The sequence below is a fragment of the Dipodomys spectabilis genome, unplaced genomic scaffold (assembly GCF_019054845.1).
Source record: "Dipodomys spectabilis isolate Male_0828 unplaced genomic scaffold, ASM1905484v1 ptg000097l, whole genome shotgun sequence".
NCBI lineage: Eukaryota > Metazoa > Chordata > Mammalia > Rodentia > Heteromyidae > Dipodomys > Dipodomys spectabilis.
In genome coordinates this window covers 2,252,948-2,265,848 of record NW_024870774.1, presented here as the reverse complement: position 1 = coordinate 2,265,848, position 12,901 = coordinate 2,252,948, and the positions used below count along the sequence as shown (strand labels likewise).

Genomic DNA, 12,901 nt, shown 5'->3' with positions numbered 1-12,901 from the left:
ACAAAGATCTTACATGCAAATGCATCCTGCAAGAAGATGGGAATAGTCATACTGGTATCTGATAAAATAAACTTTTCATTAAAACCAGTATGAAAATACAAGGATGGTCACTACATATTAATGAAGTGAATGATCCATGAAGTGGCCAATATTTATGCACCAAACAACAGAACACCTAAATACATTAAAAAACACTTTTGGTCTTACAGAACATGATAGACCCCAATAATGGGAGATTTTAATAATCTGTTCTCACCAAAAGGGCATGCCAACCAAACAAAAGATAAAGAATCCTCTGAATTAAGTGATATCATAACCCCAATGGACTTAACAGATATCTACAGAGTATCCTACCCAACAATGACCCAATTCACAGTCTTCTTAGCAGCCTATGGAACATTCTCCAAAATTGATCATATCATAGGACAAACAAAGAACCTAAGCAAAAACAAGAGGATTGAGATAACTCCTTGAATTCTATCTGACCACAATGGAATTGAACTAGCTCTCAACAACAAAACTTATTGTAGATAACACTCAAACATTCAAACACACTACTGAATAACACCTGGGTCACAGAAGAAATTAAGGAGGAAATTAGAAAAGTCAATCAAAACACATCACGACAGAACTTCTGGGATACAACAAAAGCAGCGCTGACAGGAAAGTTTATAGCTATAAGTGCACACATAAAGAAAACCAAGACAGCTCACTTAAATAGCTTCATGATGCAACTGAAACTGCTAGAAAAATAAGATCAAATTAAACCCCAGCTACTAGATGGAGAGAGGTAGCAAAGATTAGAAACTAATGACATAGTGACTAAAAAAACTATACATAAAATCTATGAAACAAAAAACAGGTTCTTTGAAAAACTTAATAAATTGACAGATCACTAGTGAGATTGATGAAGAAAAGAAGAGATTCAAATTAAAAAAAATCAGAGATGCCATAGGAAACATTACAATAAACACCCAAGGAATCCAAATGATTACAAAGGACTATGTTCAAAATCTACACTCAAAAAAGAAGAAAACCTAGCAGAAATGGATGAATTTCTAGAGATATACAAACTTTCTAACCTGAACCAACAAAATATAAACCAGTTAAACATGCCAATAGCACCCAATGAGATTGAGGAAGTTATCAGAAGTCTTCCAACAAGGAAAAGCCCAGGCCTGGATGGATTCACCACTGAATTCTTTAAGATTTTTAAAGATGAACTAACACCAATATTACTCAAGTTTTTATGTGAAATAAAAACAGAGGGAACAATTCCAAACTGATTCTTGAAGCCAATATCACACTCATCCCCAAATCAGATAAGGATCCAACAATAAAAGAAACCTACAGACTAATTTCTCTGATGAACACAGATGTAAAGCTTTTCAATAAAATACTAGCTAACAGAATGAAACAAATGAAAAAGAAAAACACATTATGACCAAGTAGCCTTCATCCCACAGATGCAAGGCTGGTTTAACATACACAAATCAATAAATGTAATTCACCAAATCAACAGAGACAAAGATAAGAACCATGTGATTATCTCAATAGACGCAGAAAAAGCCTTTGACAAAATACAACATCCACTCATGTTAAAAGCTTTGGAGAAGCTGGAAATGGAACATTCCTTAAAATAATAAAGGCTATATGTGACAGACCAACAGCTAGCATCATACTGAATGGGGAAAAACTAAAAACATTTCCCCTAAAATCAGGAACAAGAAAAAGATATCTACTCTTTCCACTCTTCTTCAATATAGGTTTCGAGTTCCTAGCCAGAGAAATAAGATCTTGTCTTAAAGGACATAAAAGGGATTCACATAGGCAAAGAAGAAATCAAAATATCCCTATTTGCAGGTGGCATGATCTTATAACTAAAGGACCCCAAAGCTTCTTTCCCAAGCTACTAGAGCTGATCAACCACTTTGGGAAAGTATCAAGATACAAAATCAGTAGCCCACAAAAATCAGTAGCCTTTCTTTATACCAACAATGTACAGCAGAAAGGGAAATCATGAAAACAATTCCATCTGCAATAGCCTAAAAAATGCCTAGGAATTAACCTAACCAAAGACATAAAAGGTCTTTATAACAAAACTATAAAAATCTGAAAAAATAAATCAAAGAATATGTCAGGAAATGGAAAGACGATCTATCTTCCATGTTCATAGATAGGTAGAATCAATTTTGTGAAAATGATCCTGCAAAAAATGATATACAAATTCAATGCAATCCTCATTGAAATCCCAATCATGTTCTTTACTAAGATAGAAAAAACAATCCAAAAATTCATATGGAACAAAAAAAGATGTAGTATAGCCAAAGTAATTCTAGGCAAAAAAAGCAATACGGGTGATATTACAATACTAGATTTCAAACTCTACTACAGAGCCATAATAAAAAAAGCGTATTGGTATTGGCACAAGAATAGATCCGAAGATCAATGGAATAGATTAGAAGAACAAGAAATAAAATGTATATATCACCTGGTTTCAAAAAAATAGCTGTAGTATTAAAGTTTGTAGAGTCCATAAGCTTTATAGACCACAATAATGACAATGTGCCTTGTGAAGGTTAAAATGTGTTTATGACTTCACTAAGTATTACTATCCCACAATACTCTGAAATTTGTGGAATTTATGCAATCACTTAATAAAAAATAAAGCCATATGCTTTCAGTTATCTGATACATGATAAGGGAACCAAAGACATGAAGTAGAAAAAAATAAACGCTTCAATAACTGGTGTTGGGAAAACTGGACATCCATAAGCAGAAAATTAAAAGTGGATTCCTGTTTGTCACCATGCACCAGTATTATTCAAAGTGGATCAAAGACATCAACATCAGACCTGAAACTTTGAAGCTACTGAAAGAGAGAGTGGGAGAAACAGTAAAACATATATGTAGAAGCAGAAATTTCTTGAGTGGAATCTCAGGGACACACAGACAGGAGAGAGATTTGACAAGTGGGACTACATAAAAATAAAAGTTTCTGCACAGCTAAGGACATAGTTACTAAACTAGAAAGTCAACAAACTGAGAAAAGATCTTTACTATCAACACATCAAAAGCCTAATATCCAATATATAGAAGGAGCTCAAAAAAACTAGCTCCTCTCAAACAAATCACTAAATAGACAAGGGAGCTAAGGAGAGACATCTCAGACGAAGAGATAAGAATGACAAAGAGATACAGGAGGAAATGCTCATAAAGGAAATGCAAATTAAAACAACTCTGATATTCCATCTTACCCCAGGAAGACTGGCAAGTATTGTGAATTTGCACAACAAGTGTTGGTAGTGATTTTGGGGAAAAGGACTCTACTGCTTTGTTGGTAGGAATGTAAGCTAGTACAACCTCTCTAGACAGCAGTCTGGAGATTCCTCAGAAAACTAAACATGGACCTTCCCTATGACCCAGCCATACCACTCCTGGGCATCTACTCTGAACATCTTGAACCAGGATATGACAGACACCTGCACATTCATGTTAATTGCTGCACTATTCATGATAGCCAAGATATGGAAAACGTTCAGATGATTCACAACAGATGAGTGGATCCAAAAAATGTGGTACCTATATACAATGGAATTTTACATAGCCATCAGAAAGAATAAAATAATGTCATTTGCAGGGAAATGGATGGAATCATGTTAAGTGACAAAAGATAAGCTCAGACTAATAAGACAAGATGCAAATATAAAGGGAATTCCAGTAGGGAAAGATGACATGATCTTGTATTTCAAGAACTCCATGGACTCCACTCCAAACATACTCAAGCTGATCTGACACTTAGGCAAAGTAGCAGGGTATAAAATTAACCATCAAAAATCAAAGCTCAGACTAATAAGATAAGATGCAAATATAAAGGGAATTCAAATAGGGAAAGATGAAGTAAAACTTGTCTTTTTTGCAGATGACATGATCTTGTATTTCAAGAACTCCATGGACTCTACTCCAAACATACTCAAAGTGATCTGACACTTTGGCAAAGTAGCAGGGTATAAAATTAACCATCAAAAATCAATGGCTTTTCTGTATGCCAATAATGAAAGCAACTCCTTTTGTAATAGAGCCACAAAAAATGAAATATGTAGGAATTAACTTACTAAAGGAGTGAAGGATCTCTATGATGGAAACTTTAAAAATCTGAAAAAATGAAATTAAAGCAGAACCAAGGAAATGAAAAAACTTCGTATGTACCTGGATTGGGAGGACTAACATTGTAAAAATGGCAATACTGCCAAAGGCTATCTACAAATTCAATACATATGGAATACATATTCCAATAGATATGAAATACATATGGAACAATAAAAGATCCCAATTAGCAAAAACGATCCTTAATAGAAAGAACAGTGCTGGAGGAATATCAATACCAAATTTCAAACCCTACTTTAAAGCCACAGTAATCAAAATAGTATGGTACTGGCACAAGAACAGACCTGAGGACCAATGGAATAGAACTAAAGAATCAGAAATGAACCCACAAAACTATAGCCACCTAATGTTCAATTAGGGAGCTAAAAAATACAATGGAAGAAAGACAGCCTCTTCAGTAAATGGTGCTGGCCAAATTGGTTAAACACGTGAAGACTACAGTTAGATCCTTATATTTCACCCTGCATCAGAATCAAGTCCAAATGGATCAAAGACCCCGAAGTCAAAGCAGACACCCATTACAGAAAGGAATAGGAAAAACTCTAGGGCTCCTCGGCAGAGGTCGAAATTTTCTTGTTTTTTAACTTTGTCTTTTTTTTTAACTGTGAAAATACTGTACAGAGGGGTTACAATTACATGGGCAAGATAATGAGTACATTTCTTATCAAGCTTTGTAGCCTCCTCCTTTGTTTCCCCTTCCAATCGCATCCTCCCCCGTACCCCACCCAACTCACCTCCCCCCCCCCCACCAAAGTTGTAAAGTTCGTTTTTGACATAAGGACTTGTACGTCTCATTGTTGCAATGGATCCACCTGTATCCCTATTTAAATGATTATTTTCCTCTTTCCCTCCATAAATTATAACAACATCAAATACAGTGAAAGCAGGGGTTATACCAGGGGGGAGGGACATACAAAGCAACAAAAAATAATTTTATAAATGTGTTAGAAACAATTGCATGAAAAAAAAACATTTGAATACATATCTTAGGGTTCATTTCCCTAATGTCAACTTATCTGACCTTTTCTGCTTGACTCAGACATATACTAGTTATTGCAAATAAGGGAAACCATGGGACCTATGTATCTTTGGGCCTGGCTTACTTCACTTAATATAATTTTTTCCAAGCCTTTCCATTTCCTAACAAATGGGGCAAAATCATTCTTTCTGATGGAGGCATAGAATTCTGTTGTGTATATATACCACATTTTCTTGATCCATTCATCTACGGAGGGGGATCTGGGTTGGTCCCATATCTTAGCTATGGTAAATAAGGCTGCAATAAACATAGTCGTGCTCAGGCTGGGAAGGTGACTCAGCGGTAGAGTGCTTGCCTTGCATGCATGAGGCCCTGGGTTCGATTCCTCAGCACCACATAAGCAAAAAGAAAAAAGCCGGAAGTGGCGTTGTGGCTCAAGTGGTAGAGCGCGAGCCTTGAGCTGAAGAGCTGAGGGACAGGGCCCAGGCCCAGAGTTTAGCCCCCACAACCGGACTCAAAAACAAAACAAAACAAAACAAAACATAGTCTTGCTGGTAGCTTTAGTGTGGTCTTGTTTGTCAACATTTGGGTTAATGCCCAAAAGTGGGATTACTGGGTCACAGGGGAGCTCTATGTGGAGTCTTTTGAGGAACCTCCATAATACTTTCCAAAGTGGTTGAACAAGTTTACACTCCCACCAACAATGCAGTAAGGTTCCCTTCTGTCCCCATCCCCTCCAGCATCTGTTGTTGTTAGAGTTCTTGATTTTAGCCATTCTAACTGGGGTGAAGTGGTATCTCCATGTTGTTTTGATTTGCATTTCTTTTATGGCTAGGGAGGTTGAGCATTTCTTCATGTGTCTATTGGCCATCCTTCTTTTCTCTTCAGAGAAGTTTCTCTTTAAGTCTTTAGCCAGATTATTTATTGGGCAATGTTTCTGTGAAGATTTGTTGTAGGGGGATTTAATTTTTTGAGTTCCAGGTATATTTTAGATATGAGACCCTTGTCCATTGTATGGCTAGTGAAGATCTTCTCACAATCTGTGGGCTTTCTATTAATCTTGCTAGCTATGTCCTGTGCCATGCAGAAGCTCTGCAATTTGATGCAATCCCATTTGTCCAACCTTACTTTGATTGGTTGTGTTTCTGGTTCTCTATTAAGAAAATTTGGGCCTGTGCCAAGGAGACCTGGGTTTCTTCTATTTCATCCTGTAATGTTTTCAGAGTGTCTGCTTTGACTCTGAGGTCTTTGATCCATTTGGAGTTGATTCTGGTGCAGGGTGATATATAAGGATCTAGCTTTATTGTTCTACAAATAGTTAACCAATTTTGCCAGCACCATTTACTGACGAGGCTGTCTTTCTTCCATTCTATGTTTTTAGCTCCCTTATCGAAGATTAGATGGCTATAGGTCTGTGAGTTCATTTCTCGGTTTTCAATTCTATTCCATTGGTCCTGCGGTCTGTTTTTGTGCCAGTACCAAGCTGTTTTGATTGCTATGGCTTTGTAGTAGAGTTTGAAATTTGGTATTGATATTCCTCCAGCACTGTTCTTTCTGTTGAGGATCGTTTTTGCTATTCGGGGTCTTTTATTGTTCCATATGAATTTTTGGATTGACTCTTACATTTCCTTGAAGAATGAGGTTGGAATATTGATAGGTATCCCATTGAATTTGTAGATAGCCTTGGGAAGTATTGCCATTTTCACGAAGTTGATCTTTCCAATCCAGTAGCATGGGAGTTTTTTGCCACTTTCTAAGTTCTGTTTTGATTTCCTTTGAAAAGGTATTTTAAAACATAGAACTCTTTCCTCAAAGTAAATATAACACTTAATTGAATCTGTATGTGACTTATAACTTCTAAAACTATTGTTTTTGTTTAGCTTTGGAACTTTTCTTTTTTTTTCTTCAATAAAGGAGGAAAATCCTTAGCATATGTTACATGTAGGGATTTTTTTTTCAGCTCCCAATCAGAAGCTTTGTAACACCCACTGCTCTTCCCTTGTACAAGTGCAAGATAGTTATGAGATTGTGTTATAACAGGATTTATGCCCAAGCTGAAGAGTTACATGATTCCAAGAGAAGACTTACTCCATTTTGCAACAGTGTGTGTTGTTTTTATTTAGGAGAAAAAGGCCTTAACCAAGAGCTACAACTTATGTTCAACTGTTAGGTAGTGACCCTGGTGATATGACTTTAAAGCCAGGATTGCTGACAATACTTGGTAAAGTGAGCCCAATATGGAAATATCATTATGTAACAAAAGGTCACATACTCTACCATGTAGACTCCAATCTGAGAACTTCCTAAAGATAAGAAGTCCAGGTAATCAGATACTATGGATATAGCAGTAATCATAATGGTGTTTCTCGATTTCTTCAGATCCCCGCCCCCTTGATTCAATTTTGATTCTGTAAAGGCAGAAGTTGCAGTAATGACAAGGATTATGCTTCTGAACCATCCAAATAGACGTATATATCTATTTTGACTTGAATCAGTACAATGACATTCATGTAAACAAATAAAAGAAATTTGCTCTAGTTATCTTCTTCCCTATCTTCTGCTCTTGATTCCTTAAGTAACAAGGATGCTGTGATGGTTAGTTAGCACCTTCTCATTAAAGACTAGATGATTAATGTCATTTCTAAATCTCAGATATGCTTTCAAGTGTCTTAGGACAATATTTATAATAACTATAACCATAAGACAATAATACTTCATTCCATGGGATGCCCACTTAGATCCAGGCCTGAGTGGACCAATCAGAGAGGCAGACTTAAACAATGTGGAAAGGCTTCAATGTCTCAGTTTCATTTGTGTCTCTTATTGTGTTCACTTTATAACCCAAGGCATGGTGCTTAGTTACTGCTCAATGACTATATGTTTACTAATTGTTGAAAAAGAATTGTATTTTTTTATTTCTCCTGCTCCATTGTACTTAAGAGACTGATCCAGATGAGGAGAATAGCAAAGAGTTTTAGCCTAGAGACCAGCAGTGACTGAGAGAATCAGATGCTGAAATAGGATCAGATATGCAGATATCCAGGGGACTGTGAACATATGGGGGGCACTAAGCTGAATGTGAGAAGCTGCACTGGCCCTGCTGAAATGACCAAGTCAAGGGCTCTGGAGAGACCCTGATAGTCCTGTCCAACATGGGTCCTGCATGGTGTCAACACTGGACTGGTTCTTGTGAAGTTCTTCTCAAACAGATTATAAGTGGGGTTAGTACCCCAGCTATGAGGGCATAATTAGACCCTACAGGGCTTTGAGTGTCCTAGAGAGAAGTGGTAAGAGGAAGGGAGCTGCTCATATCAGCATGGTCTAGAGAAGACAGGTAGTGATAGACTCAAAAAAAAAAAAAAAGAAAAAAAATTCTTAAGCAGGGATGGAGAAGAAAGGAGATGAGAAACTGGATGCCAAGCTTGGCCCTGATCTCAGAGGAAAACAGGAAAGGAAACTAATTCCAGATGAGAAAGAGGAGCTGCTCAATGAACCCTTCCCAACTTTAGCCATATGTTTCAGAAAGGAAATACCTTGCTCAGTATGGCTCATTTCCAGCTCAGTGAGGTGTGGCAGCAGGGACCTCAGCTGTGCTTGCTTGACCTCCAGGACTGTTGTTGTTAGTCCCTTTTCCTCTGCCATGTAAATACAGTAGGAGGTAAGGAATTCACCTTGAACCCTGCAGAAACAGCTCTCTCAGCTTTCTCTTTTTTATTGCTCAACACCAATCAGAAGGCAGAGCCTGGGGAGAAAGTGGGTGAGAAGGAGCTGAGTAATAGCTTTGCACAGGGCTTTGGAAGATGTAGAGGAATGAAGGAAGAGGGGAAGATAGACAACTGAATTGTGCCATTGGCCTGCTAGCCCAGAGTTGGTTCCTGTGGATGAAGGCCAATGAATAAGAGACCAGCTTTCACACTGAACCAAGAGACATTTATTTAGTCGTTGGCACCTTGCCTGGTACAATTCTAGCTTCAGCTCAAAGAAAGATGGTCAGTTATTGGGAGGGGGGGATGCGTGTTAGTCTCCTCTTTGGTTGGTAGCGTTTCATGTTTTTCTTTATCCAATGTGAGAACTTTGAGATCTTGGTGCAGGCTCTTGGAGGTGTCCCATTAGCATTTCCATAGGAGATAACGCCTTGGGCTACATTGTTACACACAAGGGGGCCTCCTGAGTCTCCCTGTAATTGAGAAGGAAGAGGACTGAGTTTGTGATCCTTTTGGCTCTGGCCTCCATGCCAAGTAGGACCCCAAGAGGGTACCCCAAGTGTCTTCTGAGAGATGAATGATTGATACTGTGTGATGGGAGAAAATCAGAAAGCAGAGCAGGTCCCTGTAGGCCCTAAGCTGCTAAGTACTGCCCATGATGTTGTTACTGGTTCAGGACAGCCTCTATCATCTCCTGTAACATCCTTTCCTGATGAAGGTGTGAGATAAATTAGCCCAGGCCACTGTGTAAGGACATGGAAGGAGGGGGAGGATGGGCCAACTGAGCAACGGGGAGTGAGTGCTAGTTCTGGGATTCCACCTGACTATATTTGCTTCAGACTGAGGGAATACAGATTCTAAAAGCCTGTGCCCTGAGATTGGGCATCGTACTATAAACTCCTGCCTCCAGGGGGCAGTATTCACAGAGACCTCTTGGTTTAAGAAGCACAGGTCCTTGTGATTTGTGAAATACAACCCTCCTCTTTCCCCAGGGAGCAATCACAGCCTGATATGCAAAAGAGTTCCTTGTTTGAATCCTGGTTCAGGATTTTCCCCAAACGTCCATCTTCTCAGAGCCTGGAGAGATAGATGATCAAATCTTACCTTAAAGGAAGAACTTATCATCTTTGGGTCTCCCACGCAGATCTGACTGACACTGTTGTAGTAACCTTCTAAGTGGGACTCACACCTTTGGTCTTCCTGCACTGTCAGCTCCACCTCCTGCAGTGTTTTTGGGTATTGGCCCTTTGGGGTCATCCGTCCCCAGCCAGCCACATCACACACTTGTCCTGGCTTTACATGGGACCTGCCCTTGGGCAGCTTGAGGGGCTTCACGGCTGTAGTCTGCTTGGCTTTTCTCTGCAGCTGATGGGAGACAAGCAAGAGAGTCCAGATGACCAATGGCCTTCTGGATCTAGATTATCATGATGATCAGAATGGAAAGGAGGGATGGGGAATGTCCTAGAAAGAGAGGCTTATTCTGTAGGAAGGTGATAGAAGCAGCGAGGAGGTATGACTTACCTGTAATAACATGATATCATTGGAGAAATTCTTAGGATTATAGCCTGGGTGGGGGATGGCTTTTTTCACAGGGATGACCTGCTGGGTCTTCTCCCGTTCCTTGATGTTGTGGGCACCGAGGGTGACATTTATGAAGCTGCACAGAGTGCACAGTGTGGTTAGGGGATGGGGAGCAGAGGAGATACAGCACAAGAAGTATTAAGAGTAGGCTACAGAGAGGAGGGCTGGGCAGTGGCTGAGGGAAAATGGAGGAGAGAGGAGTGATTGAACCTCACTGCTTCTTAGCTGTTGAGGTAGACTTCTGGAGCCATTGGTAACTGTACCAGAGTACAATCACTTCTTTTTGTTTGTCATGGGGCTTGAACTCTGGGCTCGGGCGCTGTCAATCAGCTCTTCAGTTCAAGGCCAGCACTCTACTACCTGAGCTACAGTGCCACTTCCAGTATTCTAGTGGTTTATTGGAGATAAGAGTTTCACCACCTTTCTTGCCTGGGCTGGATTTGGACCACAATCCTCAGATCTCAGCCTCCTAAATAGCTAGGATTACAGGCGTGAGCCTCCAGTGACCAACTTCACAATCAGCTTAATTTCCACTGTATTACCAACCTAGCTCTAATTATCACAAGCTTGGCTTCTCAGAGATGTTTCTGGTAGCAATTTGCTGCCCTTTCCCAGGAGGTCTGGCTTAGCCCTCTTCCTTATCCTCAAAGAATTCATATTCTGCATATGTATTTCCAGAAACCCAGGGAGCTTCCTGGAAAGAAGTTGGGTTCTCTAAGGAGCATCTACAGGAGGCCTGGGGTTTTCTCTGTTCCTTACCGCCCTGAACAGTGAGCAGCTGTCATCACAAAGTCCTCTCGGATCAGGAAGCCACCACACTGCCTCAGAGAATACCCATCGAGGATTTCAAGATAGGCCATGTAAGGGCGGGAGTGGGGCTTGGCCTCATGTCCCCCGATGATTTTCCCTAAAGAAAAGTGTCTCATTATGTGTACCTCTGAGTTCACCTTGAGGGCCCTGTCCTGCTGGTCATTTGGGAAGCTGAGATGACCTGCAGTTGGGAAGGGGTTAGACAAGAAACTTCACAATCCTCCTCTGGAAAAAGAAAGAAAAGCAAGTCTTGGGCTATAAACCCTTTTTCCAGGTATAGCTGCAGTGAGCATAACTTTTTCAAATCCCTAGGACTCCTTATAAATCTCTCCTGGTTTTTCTGTCTTCAAGATATTTTCTAAGACCCTCCTGAATCCTGCAATATCTAAAATGGAACTCCTTTCCGGTGCCCAAACTTTAATTTAAATCCAAATATTGTTATATCATATTTCCTAGGCCTTGACATGCAGTGAACACCCAATAAATGTTTGCTGGCTTCACTGGGGAATGGCTCCACTTAGTGTCCTGATCAGATTGGTAGGGCAGTGCCGGTGGTATTCTGAAAAGCAGAGAAGTGGGAGTCAGACACAGTAGGTCCTACTTGGAAATTAATGGGTCACCAGAGGACTGGGAAGAATAACAGAGGTAGAGAAAAGGATGAGTTGCTTGTGATTGAGCAAAGACAAAAATCAAAAACAAAAGCAAAACAGGGACCAATTCTAGGGTAATTGAGCTCTGGGGTTGCCTGTGAAGCAGTTGCTGAAGAGAGCAATCACCTCATTCCAGACACAGAAGCCACATATAGTGTCTCCTCTGCAGGACATTTCCCTATTTGCTCCTTTCCAAATTCCCACTATGTTCTGTCATGCCCTTTAGCTTACTTTCAAGGTGATAAGGGTGGGGCTTAGGGAAGACTAAGAGAACAGTGTCTCCCATCCCATTCTTGCTGATAGGTCATCCAGTGTCATACTGGGGCTTCTATGGTAGTATTGGAGCTGAGATCCAGAGTGTTTGTAATAGGTGGATCCACGGTATGCAGAAGAAACAAAAATTTGTGCCTGCTGTGGGATGAATTTGGTCCTCTGAGATGGGGGTGGTCACTCACCTGTCTTTGCTATGGGAGGCAGACAGAAGGCCAACAGGAACAGGAGAAGCTGCATCCTCCCAGGAAGGCTGCTCAGGCCACAGCTTCTAGAACTGCATCTGAAAATTGCTTACTTTTAACCTCTAGCAGAGGAAGTAGGTGGAGTAGGGTCAGAGACCATGTGATTTATTGTAGAAGGGTTTCTATGAAGTCCACCTACTCCTGGCCCCTCCTGCCTTTGCCTGATGACGTCTTTCTGAGTGGTTGTGTGAGAATCACACAGTGACCACATTGGTACCCACAGCTGAGGATGCAGAGACAGCCACCTGTTCCTGCCCAGGCAGGAATCCAAGAGTATGAGGTGGGGACTGCAGGATGTGGTTTTGACCGGTAGAGGTATAGGAGCCTGAGAAACCCATGTTTTCAATGCTGTGCTGTGAAATCTAGGAGTGTAGTTTCTGTGTGCTCATTGCTAGAGTTGTTTCCATTTTCCTCAGGGAGCTGACAATCTGTTAGGGTTGGTAGAGATGCTAGAAACCAGAATACAGTTTGGGGAAGGCCATGGTGCATGGCCAT

General features: G+C 40.3%; 1 protein-coding gene across 1 annotated transcript; it reads right to left on the bottom strand.

Moving 5' to 3' along the window:
* Nucleotides 1-9,054: 9,054 nt before the first annotated feature.
* Nucleotides 9,055-12,418, bottom strand: LOC122113471 (granzyme B-like). The gene is made up of 5 exons (XM_042686438.1): nt 12,347-12,418; nt 11,191-11,338; nt 10,372-10,507; nt 9,955-10,215; nt 9,055-9,323 (listed from the first exon to the last, which is right to left on the bottom strand). The coding sequence occupies exons 1-5, from the start codon at nt 12,399-12,401 to the stop codon at nt 9,141-9,143; spliced, it is 783 nt and encodes a 260-aa protein (XP_042542372.1). The 5' UTR covers nt 12,402-12,418; the 3' UTR covers nt 9,055-9,140.
* Nucleotides 12,419-12,901: the final 483 nt, after the last annotated feature.